The sequence below is a fragment of the Durio zibethinus genome, chromosome 16 (genome assembly GCF_047325235.1).
Source record: "Durio zibethinus cultivar Kanyao isolate XHJ-2024 chromosome 16, ASM4732523v1, whole genome shotgun sequence".
NCBI lineage: Eukaryota > Viridiplantae > Streptophyta > Magnoliopsida > Malvales > Malvaceae > Durio > Durio zibethinus.
Window position 1 is genome coordinate 2,610,907 of NC_143177.1, and position 22,928 is coordinate 2,633,834.

General features: G+C 28.2%; 1 protein-coding gene and 1 pseudogene across 2 annotated transcripts in view; both read right to left on the reverse strand.

Moving 5' to 3' along the window:
• Window positions 1-2,555: 2,555 nt before the first annotated feature.
• On the reverse strand, window positions 2,556-4,408 carry LOC111298275 (serine/threonine-protein kinase BLUS1-like). The gene is made up of 3 exons (XM_089745708.1): window positions 4,335-4,408; window positions 2,986-3,275; window positions 2,556-2,935 (listed from the first exon to the last, which is right to left on the reverse strand). Exons 1-3 carry the CDS (start codon window positions 4,406-4,408, stop codon window positions 2,556-2,558), a joined length of 744 nt encoding a protein of 247 aa, XP_089601834.1.
• Window positions 4,409-4,517: 109 nt separating this feature from the next.
• The window catches only part of LOC111291936 (quillaic acid 3-O-glycosyltransferase CSL1-like), a 34,088-nt pseudogene continuing 15,677 nt past the window's right edge, over window positions 4,518-22,928 (reverse strand). The window contains exons 5-8 of the transcript XR_016328559.1: window positions 7,547-7,649; window positions 6,837-7,015; window positions 6,388-6,738; window positions 4,518-5,171 (exon numbers count right to left, since the gene is read on the reverse strand). The product of XR_016328559.1 is annotated as a quillaic acid 3-O-glycosyltransferase CSL1-like (transcript). The remainder of the gene's footprint in view (window positions 5,172-6,387; window positions 6,739-6,836; window positions 7,016-7,546; window positions 7,650-22,928) is intronic.

Below are 22,928 nucleotides of genomic sequence, written 5' to 3' on the forward strand. Positions count from 1 at the left end.
TGTCTAAAGAAACCTAACAGAATGTTATGAATACACAACACAAGATGGTTAAGTGTCACTTTTTAAACTTTTAAAGGCAAACTTAAATCGCGTTAAATTTCAGGATATATTTATGTAATTTACCATTTTATTTAACCCCTTAATAACATGGATTTATTTAAAAGTGTATTGTCTTTTCATTCTTTTCTTGGTTAATATATAGTTCAACCTTTTCAAGTGCAATGCCTTCATAATAATAATCCATAATCATCAAGTGATTATATCATACCATAAATAAACTACAATTAATTCAATAATAATCTCATGTTTCGATGGTCTCTTTTGAAAACTCAAAATCCAAGATATGTGCAATTAACAAAAATAAAATTCTGTACTTTTTAGTGTTCATACCATGGTCATTACTTAAATATACAAGTATTTCAATTTTCATGCCTTAACAATTTAAAAAACTGGGTTTTATTAAAAATTTTCAATTTCTTTTATCACAAACCGTGCCCATGATCTTGATGTCATTACTAAATGAAATTAAACACACACATTTGTGCTAGATAATATATACTTTATATTTCTGCTTTATATGAATGTTGTTATCAATAGTTAATAGCAGGATCTAAACTCCATGGCAAACACAATTACAGTTAGTGCAATTAAGATAGCAAGGATTTAAGGCAACAAAGATTTTTCTTTTTCAAGAGACTATTCGATAATAGTACACTTTAGTCATATTTCACTATGGCTTGGGGTTCTTAAATATACCAAAGTATTATTGGTAATACCGTAATTGTTATAAAATATATATATATATATAAACGGATCAAATCATGTTGAGTATATACTTGAATTTGCATTATAATGATTCTTTTTTAAGACCTTGGCAAAAGTTTAATATGCATATTCAAGCATCAACATTAATGCAATTCAACAAATACTCAATTCAATGAATTTATAACATAAAATTTTGTTAATAGAAAACACACCTTATGCTTGTTACAAAAATTTTGAAACAAGTGAATTGCTAACAAAGCAAGCCGAGATATGAGTTTTGTTTCAACCCGAAACGTCTTAGTCTTTGTCTACCATTACTCCCTTCTATCTCATAAGCTAAACACCAACGAATTTGCAACACTCTTACAATTTTCTCTTGATGCAAAAATGAAAACAAAAAATCATTTTGATATTTGAAACTTTCTATGCATGTTTCAAAAGTTGATTTTGTCAATTTATTTTCCTTGTATCTTTCTAGTATAAAATATGAATTTCAAATAATTACCTTTAAATTGTTAGAAAAAATAATTAAAAGAATACAAAAAATAGAAAAAATTATGCTTCTATGATACATTTTCTTAAAAACAATTATGCTTCTATGATACAATAAAACTCCAAACTCTAATCCAAGATCGTAAAAATGATTATACTGAAATATTTATTTGTAATAAATGAATAAATATAAATTTTTATTCAAATAATTATGACCATTTGTATAATTATAACTTATATGAACAATCATCTATTTATATTTAAATAGTTATGATCATTTTTTATATAATAATTATTTCTGTTCAAACATAATTATTTAGAATATAAATAAAATTAACATAAAAATTAAGTTTATTTACCAATAATTAACTCTTTTTATTCAATGTAAAATACATTATATTTTAAACTATTAACAGTAGTAATATGTTTGAACTAATAGAAATTAATCATTGTTTCATTCTTAATAATGTCATAATTTAGGACAGAGTGGAAGATCTGAGTGACAACATAATGCTTGAAATACAGCAGATAACAAAGTAATAGATGATGGAAATACCGGCCTTGTCCTTCCTGAAAATGCAGCACATTTATATATATTTTTCGTTAAGAACCCAACCAGTGAATGGAAAAGAAAGGCGTTTACTATTATATCATGAATTGAGAACTCAAATTCTGCCAGTAGCGTGGTCTGTTCCAATGACTAGAATTAAACTGACAACTTAAAATATAAAAACAAATAATAATAATAATAATATTTTGTTCTGCCAAAAAAACTTGATTTGGGTGGTTTGCAGTGCGTAACAGTCTTTGGATTTGTCTTTCTATGTCAAAACCTAATTGAGTGGCCTATAGAGAATAGACCAATGACCATCATGTGTGTTTCGGGTCATCTACAAGTGAATCCAAAAGACATGGGATTCTCACCAAAAAAGTTTCTGATGTCCGGCCATAACCCAGTTTTTACAGAATTTATATAATGAAATGAAAATTCTGAGATTAGTAGCTTGTTCTTCAGGTATCAAACAACATAGAATTAAGCATAAAGCATATCAAAATTATTCATAATCTTTCAGTTTCTTCCATTAGATGCAATCAGATTTGGCCTGTTCGGCATATCCCTAATTCCCAACCATCTTAATGCACATATTTGCACTTCTGATTTGTAACACTCTATCCGAACTCAAAAATCACAATGAATAGTTTCCAATAGGCAAGAAAACAACAAAAAACTCTACTGAAATTTCGCCTCAATGTCTCGAATCTTCAACCGGCTCGTTAATGTTATAGTTGGGGAAACATCAATTATTTTCATCAATTTTGGATGAACCAGCAATCAGCTTTCTGAGAAACTCTAATTGCATCTCCAATTCAAAGTTCTTTCGCCTTTCATGCTCCAACTCCAACCTTAGTTTCTCAATCAACTGGACCAATTGATTTTCCCTGCGGATCACTTCCCCTCCAAACAGGTTAAACATGTATGTCACTTTCTGCATTTGATCCTCCAAACTCTGTTTCAATGTCATCAGGCCACCCACCACTGTATATTCATTAACAATACTGTCAACTCCAGACTCAACCCCTGCAAGTCGCTCAATACCGAACCTTTCTTCACCATGAGAACCATCACTTCCCCCCTCCCCATCTTTCCCTAGTGAACTAATCAAACTTGGCTCAACCTCTGGTAAATCAAATTTGATCTGCCGGAGTCACCCGATCCATCTGAGTCACCTGCCCTTTCTAAAATGATCGTTTCGCCACCAAAATGAACATGTTTCCCAATTAGATCGTCTTTGGACTCGCTGGGGAATATAAGATCCAGTTCGAACCTATCTTCATTGAAGTTCCACTCACTATTCCTTCTATGTTTAACATGTTGAGACCCTGATTCCCTATCAACATCTTCGTTATCTACTCCAACATCAACACCCTTCCTAAGAATCTTGCTTACCCTGAACCTCTCTTTAACACTAGGCAATCTATGTAACACATGCTCAACAAGAAAATCCAAACCTTTGCAACTGTTAAAAAAGAATGTTCCATAAGCTTCTCTGTCGAGGGTCGTTTCTTAGGATCTTGATCAAGACAAGAAGCAACCATATCTTTAAAGGCCTTCGAAAAGTTCTTGGTCTTACCTTTCTTGTTATTTTTTTCATAATCAAGAAATCTAAACAGATTTGGAAGAACTTATCCCATTAGAGGTCCAGCCTGATTTGATTCTGAATTAATTGATATTCAAAATAATTATTGAATACCGAAAAATTTCAGACAAAAAATAATACATTGTGATTGTCACATTTATTCATAGTTTTTAATATTACATATGATTCATAATTCACATCTTTTGAAAAAAAAATTATTAAAAGAAATCATTGACTAATATAGCATTTGGCTATTATAAAAATTCAGTTATCGACTACCAAAAAATCTCAGATAAAAAATAATACATTGTGATTGTTACATTTATTCATAATTTTTAATATTACATATGATTTATAATTCACATCTTTTGAAAAAAATTATTAAAAAAAAAATCATTGACAAATATAGCATTTGGCTATTATAAAAATTCAGATATTGTGCAAAAGACAATAGAGACTCACTCAAGAGCATAGACCTATCTCAGTACAAGTTTTGGTAGGTAATGAAAATATTAAAACAAATAAGTTTTAGGCAATTAGAGAAAAAAATGGAAAACGGTGATATGCTAGTCCAATAAAATTAATTGTTTTGAATAAGTGGATATGCAGATGCTCTGTTTGACTTTTCCGTTGGACTTTTCTTTTTTTTTTTAATTTAATTTTACAAAAGAACTCTAATTACTAAGACTGGTCGCCATTCATCCCTTAGTCTTAATCACTTAAGACATTTTTAACTCTAGGAAATATATGCCCCATGCATCCGCAGATATTAAGAAATAATTTGAGTTTGGAAAAGTATGTAAGATTTCAAAATTAGCATACAAATCACAACCTTAATTTGTTAAAGAATCAACATAGATTGTTTAACATAAATCATGGGTACTACGGATTGAAATTCTTTTCTCCAATTTCCAACCTTAAATCACTTTATCGGCATACTGTCGGATCCAATGCTGAAAATTAAAACTGAACGGTTTTGCCAAATCTGTTTCTTCAATTCCTAAGATCTCCATTCATCTACCTTATACCCTTTAATTTGTTGCTGGCGAATTTGATCACTAAATTTGGAAAAAAGAAAAAAGAAGCATAATCACCAAAATTTATCCCTTGCAGTCTTTTATTTGAAAATTTTCTGCTTCCCTAGTCACAAACACAATGGTTTAGGATTTGATACTTGAAAGCAATAGGCCAATAGCACCAGATGAACTTGACAATTCAAGATAGGAGAATCAAGGATCCAAAGCACAAAAATATAGTGGAAATGGCAAGAGATAATAGGGTAACTGAAGGCGGAATCAGTCCTTTGTCCCTTTCATGAACACCATCCCTTCAATTATAGGGTAATGCACCATTGGGATGTAAAATGAGGGAAAATTTTGTCTAAACATCTCATTCCAACCTCTTCCCTTGATAATTATTCTGGCAGGCCCTCCGGAAAACGAGATCATGTTCGAGGTGACTAATGTAACCTGTGGGGCAAGAACGATGGTTGATGCTTGGAAATTGAATATCCTCTTTTGGTCGAATGTGACTTGTTCATCATCTGCAACTTTATTTGTGGGCACGAAGTTAGCTTCTCTCAAGCCAAAACAGTACTTCAAAATAGCGTCCAAACCTCCATTGGTGTAAAGATATAATTGATTTCATCATCCAAATCCTCTGTTCATTCCACCATGTCCGGATTGGACGATCACCCGTTGATAGAATTTCCTCCAAATGTTTCAATTGTGTCATGATAAAAATGTATGAAAAGATCATAAACCAGGAACCTGAAACCTATGTAATTAAAGATTCAGCTTATATTAGAATCATAATAAGGGTAAGTTGACAAAAACATCAGTACTGAAACTACAGCAAAATACTGTGATGAAGATGAACAATATCATCCCTTCAATAATTGAACTTACAGAAAGCAGCAATGCAATTTTGTTCCTAATGATATCATAATTTTAATACAGAATGGAAGATCCGAGTGACAAGATAATCACTGAAAATACAGCAGATAACAAAGTAACAGATGATGCAATACTGGCCTTGTCCTTTCTGATTATCATCCCTTCAATAACAGCATAATTCGTGATTAATATGTAAAATGAGAGAAAGATTTGTCCAACCATTTTTTTCCACTGATCTCCATTATCCTCCATGACCATAATTCTAACAACACCTCCAACAATTGATGCAACGTTCACTTGAATTATTGTAGCCAATGGCGCAAGAAACATGGTTGCCGCCCGGAAATCAAATACACCCATCTCATATAGCTTAAATTGTTCATAATCGGTAACTTTATTGGTAGGCAAGAAACTGGCTTCCCTCATGCCAAGCTTAAGCAAAACAGCATCCAAGCTTCCATAAGAAAGGCATGTAACTGCTTTTATCATCCATATCCTCCATTCATTTTTCCATGTCCGAATTCGTCCACCGGTAATGAGAATCTCGTATAAACTTTTTGAAAGAGAAGATACGAAAATAAACAAAAATATGCTGAAATTCGGATCCGAAACCTGTGAGACAAAAGGTAAAGATTAATACTAATTGAAAACAAATGAGATTAAAGTTAAATTTACCATTATACTATTGATCAATATTGAATTTTGTTACTGTCAATCATTTTTATTAGTTTCTGGACTAAAAGAAAATTTATAGAAATTTGGAGCATTCATTAACAGAATAATTATATTTTATGAAATATTATTCTAATTCTTTGTTGTCTGTCCAAAAATAAATAAAATTAAATATCTAATGACAAAATTAAATGAAATTAAAGTGTAATAACAAATTTTATTTATTTTTATAAAATTTAATATTGAGTAATAATATAGGTACAAATTTGATTTTAATCTCAAAACAGGTATGCAAAGAGTTACTTATCATTTAAAAAAAAGTAATAATATAGGTACAAATTTGATTTTAATCTCAAAACAGGTAAGCAAAGAGTTACTTATCATTTAAAAAAAATTAAATACCCTTTCAGTTTTTCTCGCTTTACCTCTGGGTACAAAGGAATGCCATTCAATAGACAGAGTTGAGGGATAAGAGCAAAGCCCCAAAGAGGCAGGCAAGAAAGAAGAGGTAAAAATGCAAGTTCTGCATAGCACATGGTCTGAAGCAAAGACAATCTCAGAGGTCCATAAATGAGAGGGCAAAACCTAGAGATAGCAACTTCAACCAATCCAGATGCACATCTTGTCCACTGAATCGATCGGTCATTGAAATTTGTGGTAGAAGTTCCCAAGAATTGTGGCCTTGGCGGATTAAGATAGACAGATTTCCAGCCCTTGCGGTGTAAAACAAATCCTGTTAAGTAATCTTCCAACACACAAAAATACATAAAACCCACCTGCTGATACGAAATCGATCGAGGTTAATTATACTTATGAGAATCTGAAACAATATTTAATTTTATTATTTTTTATTTGTTGTTGTTGATGTACTTGCCTTTGTACCCCATGTTGTCTGATTTTCGTAGGAGGAAGAGGCTAAAACTTTGGCCTCTTCCAGCAACATGCTTGACGATTCCCCATCATTGATGAAAGTAGGCTTATAATCTTGACCAAGGGCTTTAATGAACTCGTTCGATGGACCAAACGATCTCTTAAGTGCTGCAAGGTCTATACCTGTTATTTCCCACATGCTACACATTAATTATTTTCAAGTTAATTAGATTCCAAGAAATCTCTTTTGAATTTTGATCTCAGCTTGAAATTAAGATTCCTTATGATTGATCCTTTGATTATTTCCTTTTTTTAAGACAAATTTGAAAAATAATAAAAAAATATTGAAAATATCAATCAAATAAAAATGAATAGAGTTTGAACCTTAAGCAAATCAAATCTAAATATCTTGAAATAAAATTAATTTCATGTATAGAACTATTGATATGAAGGATTTTTTTTTTTTTGCTACTTGAATATATTAGAATTTAAATTTTTATCATTGAAATTTAAAATTCAACATTTTACCAACAAATTATGATAAAAAATATAAATTTAGGGTCCTCCAAGATTCGAAGGAATTTTTACTTACCAAAAAAATGAAAAAAAAAAAATCTAAAGAAGAATGCCAAGAATCCCGAAATTAAGGACGAGCAAATTTTATAATTGGATAATCAATGCTTCAATTAGTTCAGTACTAACAAATTAACTAACCTTCTTGCGTACTAAAACTGTCCCATAATGCCGCCCTTTTTAAATAAAAGTTTGTACCAGACAAAAACGGTCCTCTTAGTCCATCTAAACCGTGCCAGTGTATCTGAAGTCAGGAAAAAAAAAGTAAAAAGTTCAGTATCAACAGTCCATATATATATATATATATATATATATGACGTTGTAATCCAAGACAATGAGAAAAGATTATAAATAATGAGATGTGTAAATCTCATTCTTGCTAAATATTTTTTTTTATAGTAATTGTATAGATCAATTAAATTAAATTTTGAATTTAAATATATATAATCTATTTATCTCTATATATAAAAGTGTAAACTCTAAAAAAATTAAAACTGAACAACGTAAATACTCTTATTAATTTTAAAAAATAACAAATTTACTTATAAATTTTTAGTTTTTTTTATTTAATAAAAATTATTTGTTATTAAATATATAGCTTTTATTAGTTAATTATTTAAATTTAAATTTACAAGTGTTAAAAATGAATAACTTAAATACCCTTATAAATTTTAAAAAATTACAAATTTATATTTCAATTTCTAGCATCATTTATTTATATAATAATGATTATTTATCATTAAATATATAACTTTTTATTCATTAGTTATTTAAATTTAAATCAATTAAAAATTTACATATAAAATTTATATCAAATTAAACTATATTAAAAATTTATTTGTGGGATATGATGGATCTATTGTCCAAAATTAACTCAAATTTACTCTCATCTTTATTTTTAAAATTCTTTTTTGTTAAATTTTATAAGTAATAATTCAATCAAATTCATATAACATCCATTTCTCATCCTACGAGCTATGGTATACTAAGCATCCATGATACTGAAAAAAATATAGACAAAATCTTTTCTTTATTTCTCAATTATTAATTGTTTTGGTCTAAATTGTTAAATCATAATGTGTATACCCCCAAAATATTTAACTTTATCTTAAGTAAAGCATATAATTTTTCATTTTCAAGATACAATCTAATTTACTCTTTATCTTTTTTAATGGTACATAGTATGAGTCTCTAAATATATTTATTTTTTTTATTTATTTATTTTAGATTAATTAAAATTAAAGTTCATACAAAATTATAAATTAAATTATCAAAAAATTATTAAAAAAGAGTAATACAAATATTATGATAAGTTTATATGTTTGATTTTTTTTTATTTTTATGATAAATATACATTTATATGTTTAATGATTGCAATAGTTGATTATAATATTTCTAATCACTCTATGCAATCATGCCTTAACATTACAATACCTAAATGAATCTTTACTTTATGAACATAATCTCTTGTACCCTCGAATTGTTACTAAACTTAGTTTTATTTTATCTTCTATAGATTGATTAATTTTATACTACACCCAAGTTAATTTCGGTTTATCCTTTTTTTTATATTTAATTTCAAATATTTAGTATTTAAGATATTTTTAAGAAACCAAAGATAATATTGTTAAGAAACATTAATCTTGAAGAAAAGAAATTATTTAATATATTATTAGTTGAGTTTTTTTATTTTCGCAAGCGGGTTAAAAAATTAACACATCACTCACTTTTTTTTCAATTAGTTTTTTTGTAATATACTTTAAAGCCTAAAGGGTATATATCATGTTGCTAACTTCATTTGTGAATTTTAAAAACTATATTATCAATACATTTTATGATCTTTCCTTGAAAAATATATATTTATTTTTTCAATTAAGAATACTCTAACATATTTTTTTGTTTTGATAGTAAAAAATATTGATTAATTGTGGGTGTTTTGTTGAATGATCAAAAGCTTTGTTAGTTCTCTAACCAATTATTATAGTCTTTGAAAAAATAATCTTATAGTTCATTTGATTTTATTTGTTTATATACTTAGGTCATATTTGGTATACAAAGTTATGAGAGAATATGATAAGATAATATTATAAATAAGATTAGATTAAATAATATCATCCTATTTTGTGTTTGATGTATGTAAAGATTATGATAGGATAATTTACTTATTTATTTGTCAAAATTATTCTTTCACAAAATTTATACAATTTAAATTATTGATATAATTTTTAAGGCTATAAATTGGACATGTAAGTTTAATCCCATGAATTAAAAATAATTCTTTTCACTTGGAGAGGATTGAATAATCATATGCCAAGAGGATATTAATCCTCCTTGCAATCCCTATCCCTCTCATTAAATACAAATCAAACATGATATAGGATGATTATCATCCTATCCTATTAACAATCCTATGCATCAAACATGTCCTTAAAAGTATATGATTATTGATTTGAATTCTTATCATGAAAGTATCTATTTAATAATTATTTGTACTTTTATGAGTGTGTTTATTATACATAAATATATATATCATCTATGATAAATACATAAAAAAATATGTGAACTCCAAATAATATTAAAAGTGATTTTTTACTTTAGTAGACTCCTATTAATAATACATTACATGCCAATCATGCATGTCTAACTAATTTTTCAATTCATAAGGAAAGAAAGACTTATAATTGAACTCATTAGTCGCATGATAAAAACGTTGAAGTATGAGGATGAGGAATAAAATATATCTATTTACAATTAAGATAAAAAAAATTAACTCAATTGATAAAATTAAATTATATATACATACAAAAGCAAGATAAATGAATCAATTAATATTTCATATAGATCCTAAGATTACTAAATTAGTGTTTTTATTAATCAATTGGTCAATGTATCATAATATATATGAAAACGATATAAAAAAAAAGGGTATTAGATTATAGATGATAACGTGACCTTAAAAAAAAATTTTCAATTATTGTGTAAAGAGTGCTCCATTTGGAATTTAGACAACTTTATTATAAATAGTTATTTAAATTTTAGCTAAAAATTTAGAATACTAACAAATATACGCATACTTTAGATTTTATAGCCTATTTTGAACGAGAGATTTTATAATTAAGAAGATATTTTAATATATATCTATATTATATATAAAATGTGATAATTTACAAAATTATCTCTACTTATTTTTATTTAATATATTTTTAGAAAATTAAAAATATTGTCTATTTTTATTTTTTTTTTATTAAAATAGTTTTCTTTGGTTAAGTCATTCATACCCCACGTAATGTAAGCAATACAGCTGAAAGATTTAAAATAGTTTTTCTACATATAAATATTTTAGTATTTGTAACACATTACACCTATTAATATGTTTTACACAATTAAATTAATTATAGAGAATTTAGTGGCGAATAAATTATAACATAGTAGTAAATGTATAATATTCCTTATGTCCTATTTTCTTTATGCATCTTTTTTTTTTTGGATATCCCAAAATTGTGTCTTATTTTCTGTTTCAAATATCTAAGGCTCATACTTTTTATATTTTAAATTATTTTTTATGATTTTTTTTTTACTTTTTTAAAATTAAAAATCATAAAACTTTAATTTTTTATAAAAAAATTAATTTTAATATTAAAAATATTAAAGTTAAATTTTTTTCTTAAACTTTGTGAAAATTACTACAAGACAAACAAATAAAGATGGAGAGAGTAATCTAATAGCAAATTATTGATAATTTTATTGTAAATTAGTGATAATTTAGATAAAACCAGTAATAACATTATATTAAATCAATGATAACTATATATTAAATTATGGTAACTTAATAGTAAATTAATAATAATATAATAGTAAATAAATAATAATTTAGTAGTAAATAATTGATAAAATAGTGTATACCAGTGATAACATAATAATATAGTAGTAAATAACAAATAATTTAATAATAAATCATTTATACATAATTGTAAATACATAAAAATATAATAGTAAATTAAAGATAATTTAATAAAATAAGTGATTACTTAATAGTAAATAAATGATAACTTAGTAATCAATTAATAATAATTTAATAGTAAATAAGATTCAGTTTAATACTTCTTCCATCCTAATAAAATTATCACGTTTTTATTTTTGTTGGTCAATTTTTTTAATTTTAATCACTTATTATTTTATATTTATTATTGATAAAAATGTGAAAAAAAAATATATTTTTGAAAAACTTTAAATGAAGTAGTTTCTAAATATATGTTTTATAAAATTTAATTTATTAAAATATTTAAAATAATAGATGTCAAAATTAGAAAATTTTAACAAAAAAGTCAACTGCGAAAGATAGAGGAAGTAATAATTCATTGACAAATTTAGCGGTAAATCATAAATAATTTAAAAACAAATTAGTGATAATTTAGTAGTAAATTATTTAGAACTTAGTAGTAATTAATAATTGAAAATTAAAAGTAAATCAATATAACTTAATAGTATTCATTAATAAATTAATAGTTAATCAGTGATAATTTAGCATAATAAATTAGTAATAACTTAATAGTATATCAATAATAATTTAATAGTAACTAATTGTCAACTTAGTAATAAATCAATAATAATATAATAGTAAATGCATAATAACTTAATAGTAAATTAATTATAATATAATTGTAAATACATAATAGCATAGTAGTAAATCAATAAAAAAACTTAGTAGTAAGTTATTGATAACTTAATAGTAAATCTGTTTTAGTTTAATAATAATTAAATTATAAATTTAGCAATAAATCATAAATAACTTAGCAATAAATCAATGATAATTTAGTAATTAATCACTAAAACTCAATAGTAAATCAATAATAACATAGTAGTAAATGCATAATAGTATATAACAAATCATTCATAATTTAATAGTAAATTATTAATAATTTAGTAATAAATCACTAATAACGTCATAGTAAACCATTGATAACTTAGCTGTAAATCAATGATAATTTAGTTATAAAATTAATGATAATTTAATTGTAAATTAGTTAATTATTAATAGCTTCATAACAAATCATCAATAACTTCATAGTAAATTAGTAATAATTTTATAATAAATTATCTATAACTTAATAATAAATTATCAATAACTTAGTAGTAAATCATTTATAACTTAATAGTAAATTATTTATAACTTAGTGATAAATTGATGATAATTTAGTAGTAAATCAATTATAAGATAGTAATATGTAATTGATAACTTATTTGTTAATTGTGATAACATTTTTTTATACTTAAAGTTACCAATGATTGAACCCTGGTTACTAGAAAGAGCAAAGTTAAAACTTTCATCATTAGGTACTAGAATAAACCTACCATGAACCTATTCATTAAAAAAATTTAGTAAAAAAATTTTAAATTTGAATGAAACAATGATGTTATTATTTAAAAAGAAAATTATCTCATATATTGTAATTTATTGATATTAATAGTAAATTATAAATAACTTAACAGTAATTCAATTGATAACTTAGTAGTAAATAATTGATAATTTAATAGCTAATTATTGAAATGTTAATAATAAATCATTGGTAATTAGTAAATGAATAATAATATAGTAGTAAATCATTGAATTTAGTAGTAAATCACTAATAACATACTAATAAATCACTTATAATTTAGTTGTGTATCAATGATAATTTAGTAATAAATTAGTTAATCATTGATAATTTTATAGTAAATCATTGACAACCTTCATAGAAAATTAGTTATAACTTTATAATAAATTATCAATAACTTAGTAGTAAATCATTCATAACTTAAGAGTAAATCATTAATAATTTAATAATAAATCACTAATAACATAGTAGTAAATCAACGATAACTTAGTTTATACTTGAAGTTTTTAAGGATTAAACTTTGGTTACTAGCAATAGTGAAGTCGAAACTTATTAATAAATCAGTTGTAATAATAAATTAGTGTTAACTTAGTCGTAATTTATTAATAACTTAATAATAAATCAATTACAATTTAGTTGTAAATTAGTAATAACAATAAACTAATGATAACTTATAATAAATCAATTTTAGCTTAGTAATAAAATCTGGATAACTTAATAATAAATTATTCATATTTTAATAGTAAATTACTTATATAACTTAATAATAAATCATTGATAATATATAGTAGTAAATCATTACTAACTTAGTAAATTTTTTTTTTGTTTTGGTTGACTATTGATATAGAGCTATATTTTTTTAATATGTGTAACATATTTGATTCATTTAAAAAATTATATTTATTGCCATTTAATACTAAGGTATTAAATTACAAATTTTTGTGGATATTGTACACATATATAAATAATTAAAACAATATTCATGTACCAATTACTATAACAACATAATTTTATTGAAAAAAAAATCAATTTTTGAAGTGAAAATTTGAAATGACTTTATCTAAATTTATATGTCATTGATTGTTTACTGTAGACACCCAATTTGGTCCAGGCTTGGATCAGTTAGGCCTAGTCCAAATTGGGCAAAATGACCCATTTTATTTATTTTTTATTTATTTATTTTATTTTTTATTTCATAATATATAATTTTATTAGTTATCCATTAATATTATTTTTTATTATTTATCTATTGATATATATTTTTTATATTTATCTATTTTTTTTAGGATTTATCTGTTCTGAATTTTGCTTTAATTATCATCTTATCTATATAATTTTTAGTTCTAGAAAAAGGTTCTGCCATGAATCAGGGGGTTGAAAAGAGTTTGGATTGGATTCAAATAATGAATCCTAATCCCAGAGGAAATTAGGATTGATCAGAAACTCTTCTGATCAATCCCTATAAATAAGTGTTGAAATAGAACCCAAAGGGACAGACAGACGACAAAAAAGAAAATGAGGTGAAACAGAAGCAAAAAATAGTATTTAGAGGCAGTTTAGAATTTTTAGGAGATTTTTAGGAAGTTTTTTGGCAATTTTTTTTTAGAAAATTTCTAGAATTTCCAGATTCTGGTCATATTTTTCGATGAAATTTGAAGTTTTCAGCGTTATTTTCTAGATTTCGACATTATTTTCCAGAATTTGTTGGAAATTCAACCTGATTTTGGGTTATGTTCTTTGAGTAGAGAGAGAAAGAGGAGAAAAATGAAGGGAAGAGAGAGAAAGAAGAAAGGAAATCTGAAAAAAAATCGAGTTCAGCCTTATATACCTTCAAAAAATGACATCATTTTTGGGTTAGTAAACCCACAAGATCCGCGTATTTTATCGAGATCTGACTCGACCCGTAGCGCACCCGAACCAGCAACCTACTTCTCCACCTAAGTTCCAGTCGAGTCGAGCCGTTTTCCCGTTGAACCGCACATCCGAGCTATTTTTTTTCCTGAAGCCGAGTCGAACGTTCCAAAGGTTTTTTTTTCTTATTTATTATTGTTATTATTTCTTTATTATTATTATTATTATTATTATTATTATTATTTATTGATTATATTAGAATAATTTGGTATTCCTTATTTTATTTTTATTTTATTTTATTTTTTTAATGATTTTCTTAAAATAAAATTCTAAAAAAAATATTTTTGAGGAAAAGTTGAAAGTATCAATTTTTCTTGAAAATAATTTTCTAAAAAATATTTTTGAGGAAAAGGTAAAAGTATCAATTTTCTTTGAAAATAAAATTTTTAAAATATTTTTGAGAAAAAGTTGAAAGTATCAATTTTTCTTAAAAATAAATTTTTAAAAAAAATGTTTTTGAGGAAAAATTGAAAGTATCAATTTTTCTCAAAATTAAAGTTTCAGAAAAATATTTTGGAGAAAAGTTGGAAATACCAATTTTCCTTAAAAAAAAAACGTTTTAATGAAAAGTTGAAAGTATCAATTTTCCTTAAAATGGAAACTCTCAAATGCTTTTGAGAAAAAGTTAAAAGTATCAATTTTTCTTGTACAAAAGCAATGAATTTTTAAAGAGAAAAGGATTTATATCTAAAGCTGAATCATTATTCTTTTTTTTCATCTTATTTCTTTTCCTTCTTGAATTTTCTTTAATGTTAAATAATCGACGATAGCGCCTCTATAAGTGAAACAATAATTTTCTTGCATACTTTTGAGGTGAGAGAATTTTCTTAATTTTTTGCTAAAAGTATTAGAGTCAATTACGAATAATTTCCAATAATTAATTATTTGGTAAATTTTTAAGGCTTATTGGATAACACAAAATTAAGTTGGTACCATCTTTCGATGGGAGTTATGAGGGTGCTATAACCTTTCTCACATGTAACTGTACTCCCGAACCCTATTCTATTAGTAAACCTGAACTTATTCTTTTAAGGACCCTTAGGCTTAGGTGTTCTTTAAAATGATAGATTTCTTAGGTGGCCAATCACACCTAGATAAAAAAGATTGGTGGTGACTCCTAAAGACATGTCTAGCGATGGATCCGTAAATCTAGACGTTATGACAGTTTGGCAACTCCACTGGGGACAATCAAGAGTTAGGCCAACAAATAAATTTGTGTTATCCAAAAGCCTAATAAAATTAAACTTTTTTTTTGTATAGATTTTTTTTATTCATTTATATTTATTTACTTTTGTTAATTCTGTCATTCATATGCATGTACATAATATGAGCTCTATACCCAAGCTCCGTCCGTCTATGAGGGAGTAAAGTACCTATTACTTTTGTGAGGTTTAATGCATTTGCAGTGGCTAGCGAAATATTCTCACTCAAATTGAACCTTTTTCATTTATGGCCTGTAATGGTTGAAGATTGGGGTGCCTTACTAGTTTGTAATGGACAATAATGTAAGGAGCAATTTGGGAACCTTTAGACTTTAACCTTAAACCACATATATTGAACTTTATAAATGCCTAACCTATAGATAGAGCCATTTCCTTCCTTTTAGAATTGTCCAAAAACATAGGATTCATTTTTCTTATTGGGTGTGATGTTCTAAATTCTTTAGTTATTTATTTGCCTATTTCTCTTTATGTGATATACTAACCTCTTCTCTTATTCATGTTTGCATGATTCATACTCATATCATAAAGTTGCATAAAGAACATTTGCCTGAAAGATGATCTTCAACAAAATTTTTTCATGAACTTCACAGAACAACTAGTTTGTTCTTCATCTGTATTAGCTCCTTGCGAGGCACCTAACGAAGTAAGGGTCTAGTCAAAAAAGATTCAACTGAAGATGAGGATTGTTTACCAATCTGATATGATTCTGCCTTGTCTCAAAAAATATCTATCCTTCTCAAACAAAAAAATTTAGAGGATTTGGTTGATATATGGAAGAAAATGAGTCCGTCAAGATAAGAGCAGTTTTGCCAAAGACATGGGCATATAGCACACCTTCTTGCAGTAAATGTCGACAATCAACTAGTTAGAGTTACAGTGCAATTTTGGGATCCTACTTACAAGTGTTTCATCTTTAATGAAATGGATATGATGCCAACCATCAAAGAATATTCGACCTTGTTGAACCTGTAACTCAAGGCTCATGACAAGAAATATGTTAGAAAACAGAAGTCAAGATTTCGTAAAGATTTGGCCTATCTCATAAGGATAGACAAAGAGATTGTGGATTCTCACATAAAGAAGAAACAAGAATAGGTTTGCCTACCTTGAAATTCTTTAATGATTTCTTAGTGTAACATGCCGACGAGGAACGAGGATTAAATGTATTTGCCTTAGCCATATATGAAATGGTGATATTTTCAAAGGTTTTGAGTCATATTGAAATAGTAGTGGTTGACTTCTTTGAGAGTGTGATCAATGGCTATAACCCTTCAATGGTAATATTAGCAGAGATTATCAGATCTTTGAGTTATTATCATAGGAATAGAGGGTATTTTATAGGTTGCATATAGTTATTATACTTATGGATGAAAAGCCATTTCTAATGGAAAAAAGGTGCTATCTCGAAGCTTTATGTCCACAATTGAGCTCCGATCAAAGAATTTTGTGAAAATGGGTGGTCAAAACAAAATTCTAAAAAAGAATGGGTAGCTTTCTTACAAAATTTGATAGGTGCCAAGGTAAGATGGTTGGTCGCATGGATGAATCGTGAGCCTATGTTATATTAGTGTGGAGATAACACTATGGTCCCATTTTTGGGTCTATGAGGAGCAACAAGTTATGCACCACTTCTAGCAAGAAGGTAGTTTGGGGTAGAACAGTTCACTCCCATGACACATAGGCTTCATCAATCAGATTTTTCTTACAGCGAGCCTAAAGCATTTCAGATGATGAATGAGGTGATTAAAGCATGAAACAAATCCCTGTAGAGTGAGTCTTAGACCGTTCACTAATAAAGTCACTATAGGGTATTTGCTTTGGAGAGTAAGAAGAAGACAGAAAATGGTATTCACTTATGAAAACTTTCAACCGCCAACAGGAGGAAAGCTTGAAGAGACACCATCAGAATTAGAACTTACGACAAAAGAATTTGATTATGAAAAGGATAAGTTAAAGCAAGAAATCATGAAGCTTAAAAAAAAAAAAAGATCAGTGGAAAGATAAAGCTGAAAGACATGAAGCTAGAGTTTGTAAGATTGCTAAAAAATGTGATACAGCTGTTGAAAATCTAGCAGAGCTACAACAAGAACATAAGAGGTTATATGTGAGAGAAAGGGCCAATGAGATAACAATTGTTGAGCTTACTGAAGAGAATAAGAGATTGAAGCAAGAATATGCTGAATTAGAGGAAGAAAGTAACCAAGTACAGATAAAAAATAACATGTTGAACAGCTACTTAAGTAGGTTGAGATAGATGTTGAATGAATAAGAAGACTACATTACTGTATTGGTTAGAGAGCATAAAAAGTTATCATACCAAGTCTGGTGTGGTAAAAAGGAAAACCTATGAAGACAAAAGTACATTGAGCAACTAACAACCCAAATTTACAAAAGGGTATGCAAGGTAAGAGAAATGGTAAAAGAGGTAGAAGCATTGAAAGAAGTGGTAGCCCTAGTAGGAGAACATGGGCAGCATCTCCTGAACTTTATCAAGGAAACTAGAACCTAGTATGAGTAGATCAAATGATTTTATGGTTATAACTCTAGGATGATAGATTCTATGTAAATGAAAGTTTTTTAGAATAAATGAAATCTTTCGGTTGAATACTGTCTTAAGGTAAATGTTCTCTTCATGCATGTATTGTCATTCATTACATTCTTATTCAATACATTTAACAAAGTAACCATGAGTTAGTCATATAAACTTGCTAATTCTAAGATATGATATTCAAGGTTCAAAGATAGCTCCATCTAGTAAGAACCCTATCCATCGATATAACATAAGAGCCAGAGTTAGAAAATAGAGCAAGAAAACTCTCACTGATTTGAGAAATTAGAAAAAAACACAGGAAAAGATTGTGAATGAGTTGAGTAGGATTCTAGAAACTCTCAACAAGTTGAACAAAAAAAAAGATAGAAGAAAATACAAGCCAACAGGGCCCTCCATTGCAAGAAATGGTTGACCTTTTATATCCTTTAGGTTTTGATCCACAATAAGCTCAGTCTACATAGGATATATCACCATAGCAATTCACATATCCTGTATACCCTAGAATGCCATCAACTTTAAACTTTGGGCATTACCATAGCTATGTGAACCCTATCTTTACTGAAAAAGCAGTAGAACCAATCCAAGTTCCTAATCTAAATGACTTGAAAGAGAAAGAGAAAAAAAGGCAAAGGGGATGGAGTTTCAGAAAGATTCAAAGATTAGTATGTTTGAACAAAGGTTACGAGCTACAGAAGGAATTGGATTTTATGGTTCTATCGATGCTACTGGGTTTTGCTTAGTTTCGGATGTAGTCATTCCATCAAAGTTCAAAGTACCAAAATTTGAGAAGTATGATGGTACAAAATGCCTAAAACCTCATATCACCATGTACTATCAGAAGATGACGGCCCATGTACATAATTAAAAACTATTAATGCATGTTTTTTAAGATAATCTTACAAGCTCTGTTGTCAAGTGGTATATCTAACTGGACAAAACCTGCATCCGTTCTTAAAGTGATATAGCCCATGACTTCATCAGTCAATATCGATATTTTATAGATTTGGCTCCTGATTGTTTATCTTTACAGAACCTAGAGAAAAAGATTAATGAGTCTTTTAAAGAATACACCCAAAGAAGAAGAGATGTAGCTTCTCAAGTGCAACCTCCTTTGACTGATAAAGAAACTACAATGCTATTTGTCAGTACTTTGAAATCTCTCTATTATGAAAAGATGATAGGGAATGCAACCAAAAACTTCACTGACATGGTGATTTCAAGAGAAATTATTAAAAGTGCCATCAAGAATGACAAGTTGGAAGGAGGTGAAGCATCCAACAAAAGAGCCCCAAAAAAGAAAAAAACTGAAGCTCAAGCTGTGAGCTTTGATAAACAGTAATTTAGAGGTTATCAACCTTACTCATCATAAAGGTACATTTCATATTATCTTACTATAAATAACACTTTTCCTTACCCATACCAACCATTCATACAATCATCTTATCCTCAAACATATCAACCTCCTCTTAGGCTTTAAAATACCACATATAATCCTAGCACTCTACCTACCTTAAGACCCCAGACTCATCCAGCAAGCCCAATGGAAGGTTCTTGGGAGCAATAAACCACTCACAAAAAGCTTGTATTTGACCCAATCCCCATGACCTATACAGAGTTATATCGTGAGCTTTACAACAGTCATCTAATTACTCCAAGTAAGTTAAAGCCACTCAAGCCACCTTACCCTAAGTGGTATGATCCCACAGCCCATTGTGACTATCACTATGGGATTGTTGGTCACTCCATTAAAAATTGCACTGTCTTGAAACATAAAGTGCAATGGCTGATCAAGGATAGAATGATTAGTTTTGATACAGGAAAGGTAACTGCACTAAATATTAGTGGCAATTATTTGCCTAATCACAATGTGAATGCTCTGAGTAATGAACAAGAGCATCATTTGAAGAAAAAAGTTACAGATATTAGGACACCTCTCAGTCAACTATTTGATGCTTTGAGAAAAGCTGACATGATACAACCAGTGAGTCCACACTATTATCATAGAACATATATAGCAGGTACTAGTTGTAAATATCATAATAGGGTAATGGATCATTTTATCAAAACTTGTGAGCAGTTTCACCAAGAGATACAAAAGCTCTTGGATTCATACCAAATAAAGGTCTATGAAAAAGAAGAAGACTTAGAAAGTGTTGAAGTATCCATGATTGATAAGCCTGCAAAACTATTTCCAAAATCGGTGATGATTCACTATGAGAACAAGCCAAAGTCAATTCTAAACAAACTCATTCTTCGATCGATAACTTTTAAAGTTTTGACTCCCCTCTCATATAAGGATGATAAAGCTGTACCTTAGAAATATGATTGTGATACAATGGTTCAGCGGTAAAAAAGAATGTCTCTAAGACTGACGCCTCTAATATAACTGATGTAGGAGGTATTACTCGAAGTGAAAAATGCTACACTCTATAAATATTAGAGAAGGCTAGAAAAGAAAAAGCTAAGGTAAGAGAAGAACGTAATAACTTTGAAGTGGAATCTGAAGAGGACCATCTGAAATCGATGTCAGAAAAATAAGCTTGTGAATTCTTAAAGTTGATAAAAACATAGTGAATATTTAGTTGTTGAACAGTTGAACAAAATGCCAGCATGAATCTCATTATTATCACTGTTATTGATTTCGAAACCACATCAAAATACCCTACTAAAAGTATTAAACTAGGCATATGTGACAATAATGTATCTGTTGAATATGTGAACCACCGGGCTAGAAATTTAGTCATGTCAAATTATATTTCACTCAGTGATGATAAGATTCCCTACTAGGAAAGAGAAAGTACCAAGGCTCTACATATCACAGTCAAAAGTAAGAGCCATATCATGGCTAAAATTTTTATTGATAATGGCTCCATTATCAATGTCATGCCTATGTTAACTTTGGCAAGGCTACCTATCGACTACTCTCATATGAAAGATAGTCAAATGATAGTGCGAGCTTTTGATGAGATCAGAAAGGAAATCTTTAGAGATATCGAGATACCCTTGCAAATTAGGCCGTGCACTTTTAATTTAAAATTTCAAGTAATAGATATCTCTTCGTCTTATAGCTATCTACTAGAAAGATCGTGGATTCACATGTTAGGGGCTGTTCTTTCTACTCCTCATCAAAAAATAAAGTTTAATCTAGAAGGCCAGTTAGTAGTAGTGTTTGGAGAGGAAGACATGCTAGTGACCTAACTTTTAAATGCCTCATATGTGAAAACTATCGAGGAAGTGGAGGAATGTTCCTATCGATCTTTTGAATTGGTTAACTCTGTAGGTGAAAGATTTAAAAATTAACTTTTTTTCAAAGATAGTGATGAGTCAAGTCATCAATAAGGGCTGGTATCCAGGAGTAAGACTAAGCAAAAGCTTACATGGAATAAAAGAGCCTACAACAGTGGTGGATAATAATGAAAGGCTAGGCCTAGGCCATGAAGTAGCAGAATAAGAGATCAAGAGAAGGCCAATAGGTAAAATAGTAAGACTAATGATTGTCTCACACCTGTACGAGGCTTTCAAGCCTAGAGGATTCATGTACCCAGATGTAGAAAAAAGTATGAAAGAAGTTTTTGCCCAGTTAACCATCCATGCTATTGAAAATGAAATGGGGCTTAAGCAAAAAAGGTGGGTCCGTCTTTGTCCGCCAGATTATGAGTTAAACAATTGGAGTTCCATTGAAATGCCTTCGACTTTTGAAACTAATTGAATATAATTGTACATTCCAATAGCTATTGCCTAGGGTATTTGAGTGATCTTTCTTGTTTGGGCCATTTATCTTTTATTATTTTAATAAAAATTAGGAACATTTTCATTCATTTCTTCTTGTGTCTTCATTATTGCCATTTTTTCAAACACATCTTGCCAACATATCTCATTTCATTCAATTTCAGGTCCTTAAATGAACAAGAAGATAATTATGATAACAATCAAGATGTTAGTTTTAAGAATTAAATTAACACTAATGAACTTGATAATGAAAAGAATTCTGAGAAATATGTTATGCCTCCGAACCTAATAAGATTGATTGAATAAGAAAATAAGCCAATTGAGCCTCATCAAGAGATAATTGACTTGGTGAATCTGAGAAATGAAGAGAATAAGAAAGAGGTCAAAATTGACATTTCACTTTCATTAATAGATAGGCAACATTTAGCAGATCTACTTCAAGAATTCATAAATGTGTTTGCTTAATCTTACCAAGATATGTCAGGGTTGAGCACGGAGATAGTAGAGCACAGATTACCCTTAAAGTCAGAATGTAAGCTAGTCCAATAGAAACCGAGGTAAATGAAGCCTAAAATGCTACTAAAGATCAAAGAAAAGGTGAAAAAATAGTTTGATGTAGGTTTTCTACAAGTGGCTAAGTATCCATAGTGGGTAGCTAATATAGTACCAGTTTCTAAAAAAGATGAAAATGTATAAATATGTGTAGACTATCATGATTTGAATAGGGCTAGCCC